Raw genomic sequence first — 19,633 nt, forward strand, 5'->3', positions numbered from 1 at the left:
ATAGGAAACAAGACATAATACCAGGTTACAGGAATCAAAGCATTAGGGTGGTGTCAGGAGTCATGGAAAGTTCCACAAGGTAAAGCCAGGAAGAGGAGGAGGAAATGCAGGTTCAACAATAAAAAAGTGGCTGCTTCCTTGAGGGGCTTTGCCCCTGAAGCAGTGTTTGTACATTACCTTTTCACACACCCCAAGGATCATCGGTGGATCACTGTTCCAAACTGGAGCTGCCACCAGGGGACAAAACAGAGGTTGGGCATACTGGACGCTTGCTTCCCATACCATTACTGCTTTAAGATATACTATCAATCAAGTGACGGGTTGCCCAGGTCTCTTTGGATTACGGTTCCCATCATCCCCAAGCACCAGCCATGCTAGTGGGGACAACATCCAGAGGGCCAGAGGTCTGCCACGGCTGATCTAATGCAAAAAATGCTAGGGGTCTTGAACGAGGGACCTTGGTGACCATTTGCAGATCCTTAATGCAAACCACGGGGTGCCAAACTGGTCCATGGACCACCAGTAATCTGTGAGCTTCATTCAACTGGTCCGTGACATGTCCATATTAAATGTGCATAGAGTGATAGAATTGTAGAGTTGGAAGATACCCTAAGGATTATCTATTCCAAACCCCTTCAATGCAGGAATATGCAGATGTCCCATACGGGAATTGAACCTGTAACCTTGGCGTTGTTAGCACCATGCTCTAACCCAGGCACCCCCAAACTTCGGCCCTCCAGATGTTTTGGACTACAATTCCCATCATCCCTGAACACTGGTCCTCTTAGCTAGGGATCATGGGAGTTGTAGGCCAAAACATCTGGAGGGCCGCAGTTTGGGGGGGCCTGCTCTAACCAACTGAGCTGTTTATTTCTTCTTCTCCTTCCTTATATTGTATAATGTGGAATGAAAATTGTAAAGCATCAAAATACAAAATAAAATAAAAACAGGACTAAAAACACAATTAGACATCGTGCAGCATTTAGCAGAGCGGATGAGCCACAGTTGGTAGAAAAATCATGGAAGCGATCTGCCAAGACTGTCCGCGGGTCCCTGGGGAAAAGGGTTTGGGAACCACTGTGCTAGGAAGCTCAGCAGAAGAGGGAGCTGTTGCCTGCTGCCCTTGGGCGCCACCACTACAGATGGCCAGACAGAGGTACTGCAGCTGACTCGGCAGCTGTTGGTTAACCTAAAGGGGCGGTGAGCTGTCTGACTTTTTGCTTCACTTCTCCAGTCCAACAAGCCAGTCCCGTCACACTGCAGGAGAAGGGCCTGTACAATCTAATACTTCTCCATACCAAAATAAATAAATCATTGAACACAGAAATTCTCCTTCCCTTAAAATCCTTCCCCCCCTGGCATCTGGGTTTATTCCCCCCCCCCCACACACACACACATGGCAGCCCTTTTAAAAAATAATAATGGAATATTTAATCATATAAGCCACAGCTCTGTGGTAGAACATCTGATTTGCATGCAGAAGGACCCAAAGGGCAGACCAAAATTATATGTTATGTGGGGGATCCAAACGTTTTCTTTCAAGTAAATGCTGCCTTCATGGCTCCCACTCAGAGAAGTGGGACCCAGGGAGGGTTGTATTAGCCCACTTCACTTGTGATATTGAAATTTATTACATTTGTTTGGTGCTTTATACAGAAAACTTCTCCAAGCGACTTAAGCTAAATGCAGATAACTATTTAAAATTTTTTTTTAAAAAAACCAACAATTAAAAAATGTACAATACAGTGGTACCTTGCTTCTCAAGCGCCTTGGTACTCAAACAAATTGGAACCCAAACACCACAAACCTGGAAGTAAGTGTTCCGGTTAGTGAACTTTTTTCGGAAGCCGAAGATGCTCCGTTTTGAGTGCCACACTTCTGTTTTGAGTGTTACGCTGAAGTCTGTCTGTTTTTGCTTTTTTGCTTTTTGTTTTTGCGGCTTTTTTTGTTTTATTTTTGTGACTCTGTGGAACCCAGTTCAGCTACTGATTGATTGATTGATTGTGTGACTGGAGTACATGGTTTATTGCTTTCATTTTATGGATCAGTGGTCTCTTTAGATAGTAAAATTCATGTTAAGTTGCTGTTTTAGGGGTTGTTTTTAAAAGCCTGGATTAGGTTAATCCATTTTGCATTACTTTCAATGGGAAAGCGCGCCTTGGTTTTGGAACGCTTTGGTTTTGTACCTAAAATGCTGGTCCTATAACACGATGAGAAGGACAAGCCCTTCCTTACTCCGCTAAAAGATCACCGTAGAGGCCTGTCACCTGAAAACTGATAATGATTGCCCCATGAGCATCTCCCAGGGAGAGCACTGCTCAGAAGGGAATGGGGAATATCACTGCAAAAGCCTATTGTCTTTTGGCCGCCCTCTGCACCTCCTGTGGGTGAGGCACACAGAGATTTCTCAGCCAAGTTGCTTTCCGGATCAAAGCTGCTTCCCTCCACCCCAGCTGGGGAAATACAGGGCATACGTAATTTTTTGATTGGAAAACAGCACCAGAGCGAAGAGTTAAATGCCTCCTTCCCCGCTGTTTCTGTGCCCCACTCAGATTAACTGCGCTCTCCATCCCCCCATTCCATCCATCTCTCTCTCCCCCCCCCCCCGCCTTAGTCTACATCTCCCCTAGATTCTGGAATTACACCAGACAGTGAATATACACTTCAAAAATATTTTGGCACTCCAGTTTTATAATGCTGTTTTATTGCTTTGTGCATTAGCTGCCTTGACATTTTTTTAAAACAACAACAACAACAACAACAACACAGGCTTTAAATAAATAACAATGAGAACTAGAAACTTTTAAACTTTTAAAACTTTTAAAAAGGTTTAAAGGTTCTTAGAACGTTGAAATCTCCAGCCCGTGTTACATCCAGTGACTTTTCTGCAGCTCGATGGGAATCATGGCACAAACTCAGCACTTGCTTATAAATATAGTGTGTGTTTCCTGGACTCGGTGGTGGATTACCGTTCTAAAATATGACTGTTACACCCTCCAGTGGGAGGTTCTGCTTAGTGGATGTATTGAATCATTTTAATCTCTCATAAAACTAGCCAGCTCCTCGCCCACTTTTATAAAAGCTGGCTGGTGCCAAATGGCTTCTCCACCAAGACAGCACACAAGTCTTGTAAAAAAAAGACTGTTGAGTTGCTACGGTCTTCCCTCCTCCTTTTTCCTTGGATGGGTTTTGGAAGGGTTGAGCCACATAATGGAGCAAACCGCTGGCATCTACCAATGGAACAAACACTTGGGTGAGTCAAGTCCTGCAGATGAAAAAAAAAACCCTCATATCGGATACAATTCCTAATTGCTCCCTCTTTTTGCAAATAAGCCCACCTGTCTTGTTCCATTTCATCCTGCTTTGCCATCTGTGTATTACATTTAATTCTGAGTTGTCTGATACACTCTCAGGCCAAGATCATGGGCAAGACACAAAAATCACACATGTTCGGCATATGAATATATATATATATATATATATATATATATATATATATATATATGGAATTCTTTCATGACAATGGAACTATGCCATGCCCAAGGAACCCATATTTCCTACAAGACAGGGTGTATGTGCAGTTTGTTCCAGCCTTGATGATGATGATGATAATAATAAATTTTATTTATACCCCGCCCTCCCTGGCCAAGAAAACAAAAAAAAAACCATAAACAACAACAACAACAACAACAACAACAACAAAAGTTGATTAAAATATAAGTTAGAATACAGTTTAAAATGCAGCCTCGTTTTAGTGGTAGCCTATAGATCAAAGCCATAAGGGGAGAAAACGTCAAATATTCACCGGGGCCCAACTATCCACGCTGGTCCTACATGGGCCAGCAAAAAGAGCCGAGGGAAAATTTATATACAAATCCCATATAAGGGGTTCTATTAAAAAAATAAAAATGAGAGGGGGGGGTTAGACTGAGTCCAGCCCAAAGGCAACAACTCCATCTTGCAGGCCCTGCGGAAAGATGTCAAATCTTGCAGGGCCCTGATCTCCTCGGTAGGGTGTTCCACCAGGCTGGGGCCAGAGCTGAAAAGGCCCTGGCCCTGGTTGAGGCAAATCTATCCTCCTTGGGGCTCGGGACTTCCAAAGTGTTGTTATTTAAAACCGGCATAACCAGGTTCTGGGGAATTGCTGGGGAATGACCTGAGTGGAGGCCATCAGACACCGACCTCAGCAGTAAGGACCAGCTCATCACATGAACACACACATACACACGCACACACGTGTGTTTTTTTTTCTGAATCATGCCATTGGCCCATCTAACTCAGTATTGTTTAAATTAACTGGCAGCATCTCTTCAGGGTTTCAGACAGGATTTCCTCACTCCTACCTGGAGATGTCAGATACTGAACCCAGAACCTTCTGCATGAAAAGCAGGTACATGAAAAGCAAGACACAACCTTGATGGCAGAAAGTGAGGAGGAATTAAAGAACCTTTTAATGAGGGTGAAAGAGGAGAGCACAAAATATGGTCTGAAGCTCAACATCAAAAAAAACCTAAGATCATGGCCACTGGTCCCATCACCTCCTGGCAAATAGAAGGGGAAGAAATGGAGGCAGTGAGAGATTTTGCTTTCTTGGGTTCCATGATCACTGCAGATGGTGACAGCAGTCACGAAATTAAAAGACCCCTGCTTCTTGGGAGAAAAGCAATGACAAACCTAGACAGCATCTTAAAAAGCAGAGACATCACCTTGCCGACAAAGGTCTGTATAGTTAAAGCTATGGTTTTCCCAGTAGTGATGTATGGAAGTGAGAGCTGGTCCATCAAGAAGGCTGATCGCCGAAGAATTGATGCTTTTGAATTATGGTGCTGGAGGAGACTCTTGAGAGTCCCATGGACTGCAAGAAGATCAAACCTATCCATTCTGAAGGAAATCAGCCCTGAGTGCTCACTGGAAGGACAGATCGTGAAGCTGAGGCTCCAATACTTTGGCCACCTCATGAGAAGAGAAGACTCCCTGGAAAAGACCCTGATGTTGGGAAAGATGGAGGGCACAAGGAGAAGGGGACAACAGAGGACGAGATGGTTGGACAGTGTTCTCGAAGCTACGAACATGTGTCTGAGCAAACTGCGGAAGGCAGTGGAAGACAGGAGTGCCTGGCATGCTCTGGTCCATGGGGTCACAAAGATTCAGACATGACTAAACGACTAAACAACAACAACAACAACAACACTCCCTCTCCAGCAGCCAGCAAAGAGTGCCCCAGGGTTAGCATTGCAAGTATCCAGCCTAGTGGGTGCCCACTTGGTTTCCACCCCAGGGCCAGGGAGGGGTTCCAAAATTTTAAAAAGCATTTTTTGCAGAAAAAAACAAATGTGCTTGGTATTGCATCTACAAAGTCTGGCATGCTCCTTTTTCAAAAGCTGGAAAGCAGACCCCCCCCAATAGAGGAGTATAGAAAAAACAGTAAATTAATGAGACTGTTCTGCATACATACTTTTGTAAGAAACCAGACTACAGACTTTAGGCCTTAAATATTCAAGGAATGCATTGTTATTTGTTATTATCTTCTTTGCAGTAGGTCAGGTTCTCATTTCTAGATTAGGGCCTAGGGGGTTATATGTTTTGTTCTTTATTTGGAATGCAGCACACTCTTCACAAGATGTGGCTGTTCTGTACACCTTTTGCTATACTAAAGCAGGTATGGCGTTGAAAACTAGACTATTTCTGGTCGATGCCACTTTTTCATGCATTCGCGCGTAAGTCCGGACCATCTATTTTCCACATTAAGCTGTGATTATTTTACACTGTCACACTTTTTTTTTAAATGTATGCTTTTTTAAATATTGTGTGTGTGTGTGTGTGTGTGTGTGTTTATAGTATATGAAGTGCATATATAGAGAGAAAGAGAAAGAGAAAGAGAGAGAATATGGAGAGCTCCCTAGACTCCATCAATGTTGGTGAAACTGGGAAGCTATTTCTCAAAGCCTGCACTGCCCAACCTCATTTTTTGCAGCCCCGATGCCTCCTGAACCAGCCTCGTTCTTCCATCCTAAGAGACTGCTACATTCGACTCAGAGAACAGCCCATTAATTTTAGCTGGCCTACCCATGAGTGGAATTAACACTGGACACAACTCAGAATTCCTTCTGTTTCCTTCATGTTTTTTCCTTGCTTTTAAAATTGTTTCCCTATAGCAGGTTCTCTCCATAGGAGAGAGCATGGGTTGCGGCAGGGCTAACAAGACGACCCAGGGCTTTGGGGGCGGGTCTGATATTTGGCTTTGATTGGAGGTTTGATTGTTGCTGGGGATTTTTGCTTGTTGCAATTTGTTGATTGACAGCCCTTGCTATGTTTAAGCCGAAGGAGCAGTTTGTGCTATCTCTTTGCTGCTCGCTTCGAATCTCCCGCCCACCCTCCGCTTTCTTTAGGCCCCTTTGCTTTGACCTTGCAGTGCCTGTCTAGGGGTCGCCTGTATTCAGGGGCCTGGTAGGAATTTTGCCACTTGGCTGATTGGCTGGTGTCAGGTGGTTTTTGCCTACCATACTGCAATTAGTCACAACTTGTAAGGTTGCGGTTAGTCATTGGTTGAAATAAATTGGTCGAGGGGTACGGATTTTGGCTGGGCCTGACCCTCATGTGATTGCTGCTGCCATATAGAAGTATTCCGTTAAAGGAATCCCGGGCTCCACATGTTTGTCTGTTTATCCCCGCTAGGGGTCAGGACCACGCATGAGCCTTGGGGAGCATCTGGGGAGAGGACAAAGAAGGGCTTGTGCCTCCTGACCCGTCCTCTCTCAGGGGGTGCTTACTTTCTGACTCCCCTACTAGGCTAGAGGGAGTCAGATCTGTCCCAGGCGGGAGACAGATGGCTGGGAACCAATGACTAAGCAACCATTCACATTTGATTGTATTTTAATAAAAAAGTTGTGGCCAAATTTTAATGCCAAAAACCTTAACAAAAATTATGGAGTCTGTGTGAGTTACTGGGGGGTCCTCTTGGTGCCTCGGCACGCAACCTCTTTTTAGGGAGAACAATTCAAAGTGGCAGTATGTTACCTCCTTTTCCCAGTCTTCTCCCTCTGACCACTCATCCTTGTCCCACCACCAACTTCTCAGGCTCTGAACTTTCTTGCCTTTGTGGTTCCCCATCTGGTTCCTCGCACCATTCCTCTGTGTCTTAACAGTCCATGACAGCGCATTAGTAATTTGCCCCTTAGGAATCAGTGGAAATTGTCAACTCGTCAAGCAATCCCTGCTGGGGGATTGTGGTACCTTGGCAAAAAAATGTTTGCCCACCCCCACTGTCAGCTCTTCCTAGTAACATTTTGCAAATAAGGAATTCGGTCTCAGCTTTGATTGGAATTTGCCAAAGTTACAGACTTGTGTGAGAAATACGGTAGTATATAACATTGCATAATTGATTTGTCTGCAAAGGCTGCTTCACTCCTTGATACAGTACACCCCTAAAATCCACCTAGAGAATACAAATGTCGTTTTTATTAAAACAACAAGAATCATTTTACCATGAAATTGATTTCATCTGGATTTGTAAGTGTATAAATAGTAAAGATCAGAAGAGTCAAGTGGAATAAGTAGGTCTCAGAATAATATTAATGATATTTCAATCATAAAATGGATTTGCGGTTACCAACAAAAGCGTTTTCTGGGATTATTAACCACTGCTGTTCACCTGCTTGCTTTTAAAATAAAAATATATGTATGCCTTAAGATGTTTTTATGGGTATCTCATCAAAATGAACTACATAAGCTATTCTTTTATATAGTGCCCAATGAGATTTTTCAATCTTTCTTAAGCCCTGTGTTTTATATTTCCATTTCTATATATATATATATATACGGCTACATTCTAATGCTATGATGTGCAGAATATGGAACTGTTTAAGATAATCCTTATGGGTCCTATTCATAGGGGGGGGCACACTTATTTAGGCCATTTCCACATAAATCTTACGTCCTTCTATGCCAAGAAGCCTGCTGTGCATTTGCCAACACGACTTGGCCCTCATTTAGCAAAAATAATAATAAATACTTTAAAACAAAACAAAACAAAACATTGTATTAATCCATATTTTCCACATAAACTCATACCTTGCCCTTGTGTCTTTTCAATCCCAAGCACTCATTGCATTAATTGAATAATAACAGTTAAATAATTCCTCGTTTTGCTATATGGTAATGCAGGGGCCTTTCAGTTTTTCAGGTGCTGGACCTGCCTTTATGCCTCTGAATACCAGTTGATGGGAATTGCAGGTGGGCAGAGTCCTATTGTGCTCATGTCCAGCTTGTAGGCATCTGGCCAGCCAATGGGAGAACAGGATGCCGTACTAGGTGGACCCTTGGCCTGATCCAGCAGGACTTTTGCATTCTTTAACCCCAGCCTGCAACCTGGGGCTGACCTTAAATTAGCAATTGGGTAAACTCAGTATCTCTGAAGCAAGAACTGCATTGTCTTTACATGATGCCAAACATGTAGCAGCAACAGATATAAGAAGCCAGTGATTTCCCTTCTGACGTGTACTTGTCACAATCGGGTCTGCTTAAATTCTCTTGCAGTTTAGTTTTTACGGAATGCTATGTTGCTCATGTAATCCTATTTAAATTACTGTACGGTGGTACCTCGGCTTACGAAGGCGATCCGTTCCGCGGCGCTCTTCGTAAGTCGAAACCTTCGGATGTCGAAGCGTCCATTTTGCGCATGCGCTAAGCGCGATTTTGCGCTTTGCACATGTGCAGACCACGTGCACTGCTTCTGCGCAGGCACAGAACGCGCATGCGGCGAAAATACTTCCGGGTTTACTGACTTCGTGAGTCGAAACCTTCGGAAGTCGAGGTACCACTGTACTTTTCCTTGTATAAGACGAGGGTTTTTTAAAACTATGAAATAATGTTTAAAAACAGTCTTATACACGGATAGTGCATGGGGGGAACGAGTGATTGGTTGCAGCCGCGAGTAGGAGCTTGTCAGCGGCGATTTGGTGGGTGATTAGTGGCTGCTGTTGGTGAGCAGGCACACGCTTGTTGTCTTCAGCGGCGTTTGTCAGTTGGATTAGTAATTTTCGGCATTCCCACCCCCAAAAAGCTCAACAACCATGGGCAATTCCCCCCTCCCCTCTCCCCCCATTTTCTTAAATTTGAGTCCCCCAAAATAGGGGTCATCTTATACATGGGGGGGGGCGTGTTATAGATGGAAAAATATTGATACATAAATTACATAATGTATGCAACTGTTTATGTAACCTACACAACTGACATTCATTTCAATTTAAAGGAAACATCAAAACAGTGTACAGTGGTACCTCGAGTTACAAACGCCTCAGGTTACAAACACATCAGGTTACAAACTCCGCTAACCTGGAAGAGTTACCTCGAGTTGAGAACTTTGCCCCAGGAAGAGAACAGAAATCGTGTGCTGGCGGCGTAGCGGCAGCACAAGGCCCCATTAGCGAAAGCACACTTCTAGTTAAGAACATTTTCAGGTTAAGAACGGACCTCCAGAACAAATTAAGTTCATAACTAGAGGTGCCACTGTAAAAACAATTGCGCATCATTTGCAGACTTGAAAACATAAACAATGCAAGGTTCTCTCTGACAACCCACTTGTACTTTCCCAAGTATCCATATCCTGACCTTATTGTTCATTGCTCTCCACTCGCCAGTTCCGACAACGCTTGAAGCACCTAGGCCACCTCCCTTCATCCAACGTGGGCCCTAAACTGGATCATCTAGCTCCTATTTCCTGATCTCTGCTCCCCCCCCCAAATCTACTCATAGTGCCATGCTAGACCTGACATAAAACGAAGACACATTTTTTAACATCAAGGGAAATAATGGGATTTTGCTTACTTGGTCAAGCTTGCAAGCTTTATAAATATGAAAGAAAGAAGGCAGCAATGTGAATTATTTATACAGGAGTTTATTTTTTCACTGTTGTAATGACCAAGTAAAAGAGGCAATTCAGCAGCATGCAGTGTTAGGAGTAATTTGAGTAAAGTAAGTCTATTAGCATGTGTGTGTCCCCCCCCCCCCTGTCTTATTTCTCATGTCACTCCCTTTTGATTTATGAAGAATCTGCAACGGCTGACTTTGTGGTTACTTAAGTCCCACAATATTAAATTGTTACAGATTATACTTGGCTAAACTATATATATTTATGTTGATTGCTTTATTGCATGCAACTGGTCTAAAATACCAGATCAGAGAATTATGGTATATTGTTAGCTAACCTAAGCGACAAACAAATAAATAATGGCAAAAAAAAGTTGAAGGGATTATTCATAAGCAATACATGATGGTGGTTTTTTGAAGTCATTTCTATCCTTCCCTTGCTATATGTCAGGCATCGGCAAACTCAGCCCTCCAGATGTTTTGGGACTACAACTCCCATCATCCATAGCTAACTGGACCAGTGGTCAGGGATGATGGGAATTGTAGTCCCAAAACATCTGGAGGGCCAGAGTTTGCCTATGCCTAGGCTACAGTCTTATATACATTTTACTGAAAAGTAAGTTTCACTGAGCTCAGTAAACAGAGCCGTCTTAAGCATATCGGGCGCCTGGGCGCCGTGGTGCGACAATCCCTCCGGCGCAGCCCCCCCCGCCCCGTTTCCCAGCACGAATGGCTGGCGGGCGCTTCGTGCAGCGCGGCGCGCGCCCCCGGCGCACTGCGCCCCCCAGCCCTACCCTAGGGCCGGCCCTGTCAGTAAAAGTTGCTTCTGAGTAGACCTGCCTTGGAGTGCTCTATCAGTCAGGAAAAGAATAATATACACTCCAACCTTATAGATGCCTGCTCAACTGTAAGTCCAGTTTGGTTAAATGAGGCTTGCTTGCGGGTAAACAGGAGAGTAAAAATGCAGCTGTAGTTGTGGAATGAGACGTTTGATTTGGAGGAAAACCTTGTTCTCCTTTTCTTTCCAGGACTGCCCTTCAGATGCTGGTGATTTTCGAGCTCAGCAGTGTTCAGCCTACAATGACGTCAAGTACCATGGGCATTTTTATGCATGGATCCCCGTCTATGATGATTCCGGTTCTCCATGTGCCCTCAAGTGCCAAGCTTTGGGGAAACCCTTGGTGGTGGAGCTTGCCCCCAAAGTTCTGGATGGTACTCGTTGCAATGCCAAATCTCTGGATATGTGCATCAGTGGCATATGCCAGGTACGGCAGCATTTACCTACTTGATTACTTGTTTATTTAATACCCTGCAGTACAGCACGCATCTTCAGAAGATCCTGCCACAACAGATTTGCCTGCTGGCAAAAGGAAGGCATTTTTATAGGGTGAACACAGGTGGAAAGCCCACTGTGGTCAACTTTGGCTAAGGATAGGGGAGAAATTGGATTCAGTTCACAGATAAAGGCCAGCTTAATTAATCCTCCCTTTGCGAAGCACACAAACCGAAACACAGCCGTCCTTTGGAATTCGCACTTTTTGCAGTGCGGTTCCTCCCACCGAGTAATGTGTACAGAAACACGTGTGCTCATGTCACATGCTCGTGTAAATGCAGGTGTTAGTGAAAACAGCATGCAAAGATACATTATATTTGGGGGAAATTGTATATTAGGTGAAACTGCGTACAAAAATGTGTATATTGTCACTAATATGCTGGTGTGCCCAACTGTGCTGGTAGAACATTTGACTGCTGGACCAAACAGTATCTCACTGCATGTTGCTGCAATCCAGAAGCTTCCGTTATCGGCCGCTGGATCAAGCCCCCAAATGACTGCAGGGAGCTGGATATGGTGACTACCTGCCTCAGGTCGGCTTCAGGTATAGCTGCCTACTGGTGTCACCAGGCCCTTGCGCACTCCAACTGCAGTATTTTGTAGAATGCAATTCTCTCCTTAAAGCAGGGCGTTTATTCCTGTTCGGATGGCTGTGCAGCTTGCAGTGTGGCCTGTTGGGTTTTGTGTGTGTGACATGTTTCCTCCCCTTACGTCTAGACTAATTTGTGAACCTTTGGAAGCGTTCGATAGTTTAAAAATTGTGTGCGGCGCTGGGTGCTCCAGGGAACACCTCAAACCTGACAGGTAGTAATAGAGCGGTAGCGACTTGGCTGCAAGTATTCCTAAACGCAGTTGTTGTGATTACCTCGTGTTCCTATGGAGCAAGCTTCTTCTCTTGCATGTTAAAATTAGCAGTTCCAGGAAACAGGTGTTTTAAGCATCAAGGGAACAGGATCTAGAGATATTCTGGGATTCTATGAAAGTTTTGTTCTTTGGTATATGGCGGGGACAAGTCCAGCTCTCCAGGGGAAAAATGTGGGATTTGTGGTCCAACTCAGTATGGCAATTCTCACATTCTTAAGAGGAATCTATTTTTTTTTACTTGGGGGCCAGAGTGGCAATTCTAAAGCGAGCAGTAGCCACTCCAATATCTCATCCTGTCTCTTCCTCATGGCCATCCCTCGTCCCACTCACATAGGTAGGTTATTGCTCTTAAAGACACATTATTGTTTTCTCGTTTTAATCAACATTTTATTTCTCTTTCCAAAATGCATAAAACTCGAGCTCTTAGGTCAGTAAACAGGACTCAGCTTTTTAATCCTTGTTTCAAGAATAGAACAGGGGGAAGAAAAATACTCCACTGGGTTTTATCCACTGCTAGTCCTACTCAGAGGAGACCCACTGAAGTTATTGGACGTGACTAACAGGTTCATTAACTTCTATGGCTCTACTCTGAGAATAATTTAGTTGGATAGAATCCATTAAACTTTACAGTTTGGTTTAATTGCTTCTTGGGTACCATTTGTCTCCCTTGCCCTCACCATCCATGTGGGATGCTCTCTCCAAGGAAGCTTGCCTGATGCCTTCATTGCATATCTTTAGGTGCCAGGCAAAAGCATTCCTCTTCTCTCAGGCTTTTCACTAGTTAGACAATCTGTGGCTTTCTGAACTGTGGGGGAGGGGGTATTATTTTTATTAATGTATGTATGTATGCATGCATGCTGTAAACTGCCCTATGATCCTTGGATGAAAGGTGGCATAGAAAATAAATAGCTAGGTACCCTGGAAGAAAAGAAATTGCTTAAGAACACAAGAAGGGGCCTGCTGAATGAAGCCAATCTAAACCAGCATCTTGTTCTTGCAATGGCCAGTCAGATGCTTATGAGTAGTTTGTAAGCAGGACCCAAGCACATGAGCACCCTCCTCTCCTGTGGTTTACAGCAACTGGCATTCAGAAAAATCCTGTCCTCCACGTTGTCCTTCATGGATCATGTCTTTCTACCACACCATTCTATTTGTCCTTCCAGTCCAGCATTGGCTGCTGAGAATTCTCAGGGACTCAAGCACAGGCCTTTCTTATTACCGTCTGCTATATGTCCATTTGAATGGGAGATTCTAGAGATTGAACCTGGAACCTTCTATTTGCAATGCATATTGTCACTCTGAGCAGCAGCTTGGACAAGAAGGGGGCCGGCCAGTTCTGTCAGTCAAGTAGCACTGTTGACACAGGAGATTGAGATCAACTCAGGACACTGCATCATGCCCAGTCCCGTGCTGGAGACCGTCGGATTGAGGGCCTTGAGCCACAAACCCTGAATCAGGACAGCTGTGCCCTTGGAGTCTGCATGCCCCGAGAAACTGGCACTCTCCACACCACTGACTCCCATCCCAATGTCAGGCCATCAGTGTAGGCCATGGGCCTAGAGGGAATTGTCCGATAGGAGCAGGAGTACTAGGTTCCAAGCCAAAGCTCTGCCCCTTTAAGGCTATCCACTTTTCAAAGAAAAGGCAGGGCTTGGAAGGGGTGATCTGGCCAGTGGTACCTTGGGCTAAGAACTTAATTGGTTCCGGGCTGCCAGTCGCACCCTGAAAAGTACTTAATCCGAGCAGCGATCGTGCGCGAAGCTTTGATAGAGTGCTTCTTCTGCGCATGCGCGAACCGTGCAGATCGCTTCTGCGCATGCGCGCGCCGCAGAACCCAGAAGGAAACACTTCTGGGTCTGTGGAGTACTTAAACTGAAAGTACTCAAACTGAAGTGTACTTAACCCGAGGTATGACTGTATCAAAGGCTTCAGTCAAGCCTTACACTTCACTGGAGTAAGTTGTTCACTTGGAGCTTTCTATGGTGCTGAAATAATAGGCTTGCCTTGTTGATGCATGCCCTGTGGGCTTTTGTCAAGGTCGGTGCAGGACACACAGGGTTGAAGCTAGCTAAATCCTACCCACAGTATACCCATTTAAATTAATGATCCCAAATTAGTCATGTCCATTGATTTCAGTGAGTCTACTCTTAAGTAGGACTAGCATTGGCCATAACCCATGTGCTGTACCATTGATCTACAGTCTGAACCTGTTTCCCCACATTGATTCTTAATTCAATCGGCAATGACAATCCATGTGATTTTATTTATGGGATCTGCATACGATTACCATGTAAAATTGCGACACCACCCAAAAAACTCACCGCTAATGGTGGTAGGATAAAGAGCCTCACGATAGGTAGGGAATTATTATCACCAGAACAAACCAGCGAAACTGTGAAAGATCTGAGTATGTTGGTTAAATAGGAAACACTATTTTATTCAGATTTAGAGCCATACATGAAGAAGAGCAATAAATCCAGCTAAACAGGACCAGTGGGTTACTGGATATGCAGATTTGGCTATGTGGTGCCAGCAATGAATCAACCTTGAAAAACAAAATGTTTTATTATCCATGCATATAGATGCAGAATTTGAGGGGTGGGGGAAGAAAGCCACATTCCAAGTTTGCCAACCTTGATGGTGCCCCATTAGCCAAGGGGACTTTCTCCTCTCCCTCTTGGTTTTTATACGGGAATGAATTTATGTAGGATGTGTATGGTTTTGCAATTAGTCTCCTCTCCACAAAGTAGCTACTGCTTTATTAAATGCAGGAACGTGCACAACTCAAAAAACACTTGACATGGTTGATGTGCAGAGTAGGTGTGCACTCAGGGAAAAAGTGAGACATTTGGCAAAAGCCTAGCGTTGGGATTACGACAACCTTACTATGTATTGCACAGGGTTTTTATGTGATTTTAATGTGTTCTTCACTCATACCTACCAATCATTCTGGCACGCAGTAGTTCAGCCGCTTCTCTTAAAAGCCAGCATGTCGCACCTAAGGAGAAAGCACCCTCCCTTCTTGCCATTTCCCCTTCTGTCATTTTTAGAATAGGAAAAACAATGTCTCTACTGGCATTTGGCAAATGCAGATTCCTTTATGTTTGCTTCTATATTTATAGCATCTTTCCTAAGTGAAGGAGGGCGCAGCATTCTGTGTTGTGCGGAGAAGCACTTACATTTAGTCTCTACTATTTTGACTTTGGAGTGGCAGCCAGCTGGGCAAAGCACAGAGTGTGCTGGGCCCTGTCTCTGGAATTCTTAGAGAGCTCCATTACACCTTCAGTGACTAGTAGGAGGTTTCTCTCCTAAGGAGCCAAGAGTTCTATTTACTGAAAAGAATTTACTTGACCTGTTCATTAGTTTGGGGAGTATTTACTGGAAGCTGGGGAAGCATTCAAGACAGAGAACACGTCCCATTAACACATGTTAAACACATGTCAAAAGCCTTATTGAAATCAAGATACAGTTGTACCTCGAAAGTAGAACGGAATCCGTTCCGGAAGTCCGTTTGACTTCCAAAACATTTGGAAACCAAGGCGTGGCTTCTGATTGGCTGCAGGAAGTTCCTGCAGCTAATCGGAAGCTGCAGAAGCCCCATTGGACGTCCGGCTTCCATAGAACGTTCGCAAACTGGAACACTCACTTCTGGGTTTGCGGCGTCCGGGAGTCTAAACGTTCAAGTTGCAAGGCGTTCATCAACCAAGGTACAACTGTATACTATGTCCACAGCATTCCCCTGATCCACCAAGTTTGTAACTCTATAAAAAAAAAAAGGAAAGAGATTTGTCTGTCATGAGGTTTTTTGTTTTTCTTTTACAGAAACCCATGCTGGGTCTTATTACGGTAATCACAAGAATCCTTTTCTAAGTTGTCAGGGGATTGTTGCGGCTATTCCCGAGTAAAGACGCTACAGTCCGTTCTGTCTTTAATGGTTTTATTGTGCATACTATTTACAGTGCAGAGATAGCAGAAAACATTACCTCCTAGACACTCGCAGAATCCGGCAATGGCGCCCTTCTGCTTCGGGGCCAGCATAAAAGCTTGGGCACCCCGAAACGCCACCCTCTAACCTTGCGTTTGGGCGCGCGCCTCAATTCGGGTGCCGGAAGCAGCTGTGCTCCCTCTTCCACTTGTTGGCTAGGGCAGTGCGGAGGCTCTGATACATCGCTGAGCCGTCCCTCCTCCATTCCGCTCCACTCCTCATTCCCCCCGCCTGACCTGCTGCTCCCTCTCTCGCTGGGCGAAGTGCTGGTCAGGATGATGGGGGGGGGAGGCTCCCTATAGGGAGTCCCCCTGACATAAGTGCTCACACTTGATTGCCTGTTCTATAACCTTTCCTGGTATTGACGTCAAGCTCATTGGTCAGTTTTCTTTTTGAAGATGGGGACAAAAATTGCCTGCCTCCAGTCTGTAGTGACCTCACCTGTTCTCCGAGAATTCTCAAATATTATAGACAGGGGCTCTGAGATTACGTATGCAAGCTTCCTTAGTACCCTTGGGTGCAGCTCATCAGTCCCTAATTTGAATTCATTTAAAAGTAGCTAGGTGTTCCCTTACCACCTCTCTTTTTCCTATCTTGGGCTGCAGTTTCCCTTCTTGCATCATTTATTCTATTATGCTGGTTCTGCTTCAACAAGACTGGAATCATAGAATCATAGAGTTGGAAGAGACCACAAGGGCCATCCAGTCCAACCCCCTGCCAAGCAGGAAACACCATCAAAGCATTATTGACATATGCTTGTCAAGCCTCTGCTTAAAGACCTCCAAAGAAGGAGACTCCACCAGACTCCTTGGTAGCAAATTCCACTGCCGAACAGCTCTTACTCTCAGGAAGTTCTTCCTAATGTTTAGGTGGAATCTTCTTTCTTGAAGTTTGAATCCATTGCTCCGTGTCCGCTTCTCTGGAGCAGCAGAAAACAATCTTTCTCCCTCCTGGATCTTCTATAAGCTTGTGTTTTTGTTTAGTCTTTAGCAATACTTTTTACAAGTTTTCCCAGGACATACATTAAGCTAACTGGCCTGTTATTTCCTGGATCCCTTCTTAGGTTCTGAGACAGGACCTACCCTACAGAAGCCATGCTGCTTCTGCAATATGACTGTCATAAGATACCACTTCCGGGTGCTGTTCAGCGGCTCAGCACTGTCATGGGAATGCACTACATGATCTGCCCATCTCTCATAGTTCCCTGCTGTAGGGACTGGACTTATACGTAGAGCATTTCTTGTGGCACCTATGAATTGAGGCCACAATAAAGCATATTTCGTGATTTTATGGGACCTAGCTAATGATTTTGGTTTTTTTTTAAAAAAATATCCTTTGGGGATGGCAACCCTCCTTCCAATAATAATTAAAAAGTGCCATTTGGAAGTTTTCCTAGAATCTGGCATGTTTACCTTTCCTAGTTTAGAAAGAGGCATTCAACCATCAATATTATCGTCTTTCCTGTAAAAATAATTTTTAAAATGTGGCGGCCAGCAGCTGTCATAGAGTGCAAGTCAAGCAAAAATAGAGTGCCGTCAGAATCAAGGCTTGCAAGCTCTATTCTGCTGAGCCCTGACAGCCGCTTGGCACTGGCTACTGAGAGCTTGGCGAAGATTTTTTTTAAAAAAAAGTTAACTCGTCTAAATAAACATGTTGCCTTGCCGATGCACATATAGTTGCCTTTGTACCTGGGAGCAACAAAACATTTGCTAAAGAGGAAATAGGATTTCTACCCCTCTTTCCCAGTGGCTGCTGCTTTCGCTCATTTCTTGTCTCCAAATCTTTGGCAAGTCACACAGCGACCTATCAAGCCTTTTAACACAAGCATGATTTCACTTCCATCTGTTTTCATAACATCGAAGGGTCTTCGGTAGGCTTGCTACGCATCGCTAGTTCTCCCTCCCACTCTCCATTCTGCTTCTAATAGAATGTCTTTTTTGGGGCACCGTGCGTAATTTTTTGGCACTCATCCCCATAACTCTTCTCTACCCCCCACCCCCACCCCGCCCCGTCATTTGCATTCCACTTCACACATGGATTCAAAGCAAACAAGGTCCTTATCAGAGGAAATGAAGAACCATGGATGCAAACTCTCCAAGGGGCTGAGTTTTGCTACTGAGGGAGTAAAAATCTGAAAGGGGTTGCAGAGGAGGGGAAAGTTTCTGGGAAAGTTATTTTGGTGTCCCCTTGAGAGTGCGAGGCTCAGATCAGCCAGACCACTCAATCATGACTTTGTCTGCCATTGCCTGACTCTTGTTACCAAATAAAATATTTAGGAGTTCCTATGTTAAAATGGGTCAGAGTTTTGGGAAACCTCTCTCATCAGCAAGATAGCTAAAACGTCCTCGCTACAAAAGAGCAGATTGATGCAGGTCTGTATAAGCCGAAGGGAAGGTATAAAACGTAAAAAAAAAGCAAATAGAAGGGCTTGTATATAGTCAGCATTTACCACTGGTGGAAACTGTATCTCAGCAACTTCCTCAGCATGCCTCAAATTGCTCTGTTTTTGCATCTCTTTTATCTCTTGAGATGTTGAATTGATTGCCTGCTTGTTTACTTATTTGGAGCTATTTTTCTTAGATCCTTGCTTGGAAACACACACACACACTCCATTTTGCTTTCGCTTGGCATGCATGCATAAATATAAACATACGTTTAAATAAATTAACAGGAAGGGGGCCATAGCTCAGTGGTAAACAAAATGCTTTACATGCAAAAGACCCCAGGTTCAATCCCTAGTATCCCCAGGTAGGGCTGGGAATGTCCCCAGTTAGAAACTCTGGGCGGCTGCTGCAAGTCAGCCAAGACGATACTGGAGCTGCCCTCTTACAGTGCTAAAATGTGTGGACACACCCAGTGACGCTAAATGTTAGAAGATTCAGGAAAGGGGGAAAGGGAGTATTCCTCCATACAGCACATAAAGTAGGGAATTCATTCTCAGCAGAAGCAGTGGTGGTGATGGCCATAAACTTGAAAAGAGGATTAGATCAGTTCATAGAGGATGTCTGCTAATAATGATGTTCTATCTCCACTGATAGGGACGCGGGAGGGCTTGCCGATCAGAAGGTCGGTGGTTCGAATCCCCGTGACAGGGTGAGCTCCTATTGCTCGGTCCCTGCTCCTGCCCACCTAGCAGTTCGAAAGCACATCAAAGTGCAAGTAGATAAATAGGTACTGCTCCGGCGGGAAGGTAAATGGCATTTCTGTGTGCTGCTCTGGTTCGCCAGAAGTGGCTTAGTCATGCTGGCCACATGACCCGGAAAAAACTGTCTGTGGACAAAGTCGGCTCCCTCAGCCAGTAAAGCGAAATGAGCACCGCAATCCCAAAGTCATTCGCAACTGGACTTAACTGTCAAGGGTCCTTTACCTTTATCTCCACTGAATACCAGGTTATGGAAACTGCAGGAGGGGAAATCGCTGTTATGCTCAGGTCCTGCCTGCAGGCTTCCCACAGACATTTGACTGGCTACTGGCATCGCCCAACAGGACCATTCTTACGTTGAGTATCCCTGACATCTCCATTCCAGTGATGGGATGAGTCTGTCCTATACATTGCATCGGCCCTGCCACCAAAGAAGATTGTC

The 19,633-nt window shown here is 44.6% G+C and overlaps 1 protein-coding gene across 4 annotated transcripts in view; it reads left to right on the top strand.

Moving 5' to 3' along the window:
* ADAMTSL3 (ADAMTS like 3) overlaps positions 1-19,633 on the top strand; it is a 280,228-nt gene that overhangs the window by 107,725 nt on the left and 152,870 nt on the right. For all 4 annotated transcript variants that reach the window (XM_060282649.1, XM_060282651.1, XM_060282648.1 and 1 more), the window contains exon 6: positions 10,896-11,132. In XM_060282649.1, coding sequence (XP_060138632.1) covers positions 10,896-11,132 — 237 coding nt within the window. The remainder of the gene's footprint in view (positions 1-10,895; positions 11,133-19,633) is intronic.

The sequence above is a fragment of the Zootoca vivipara genome, chromosome 14 (assembly GCF_963506605.1).
Source record: "Zootoca vivipara chromosome 14, rZooViv1.1, whole genome shotgun sequence".
NCBI lineage: Eukaryota > Metazoa > Chordata > Lepidosauria > Squamata > Lacertidae > Zootoca > Zootoca vivipara.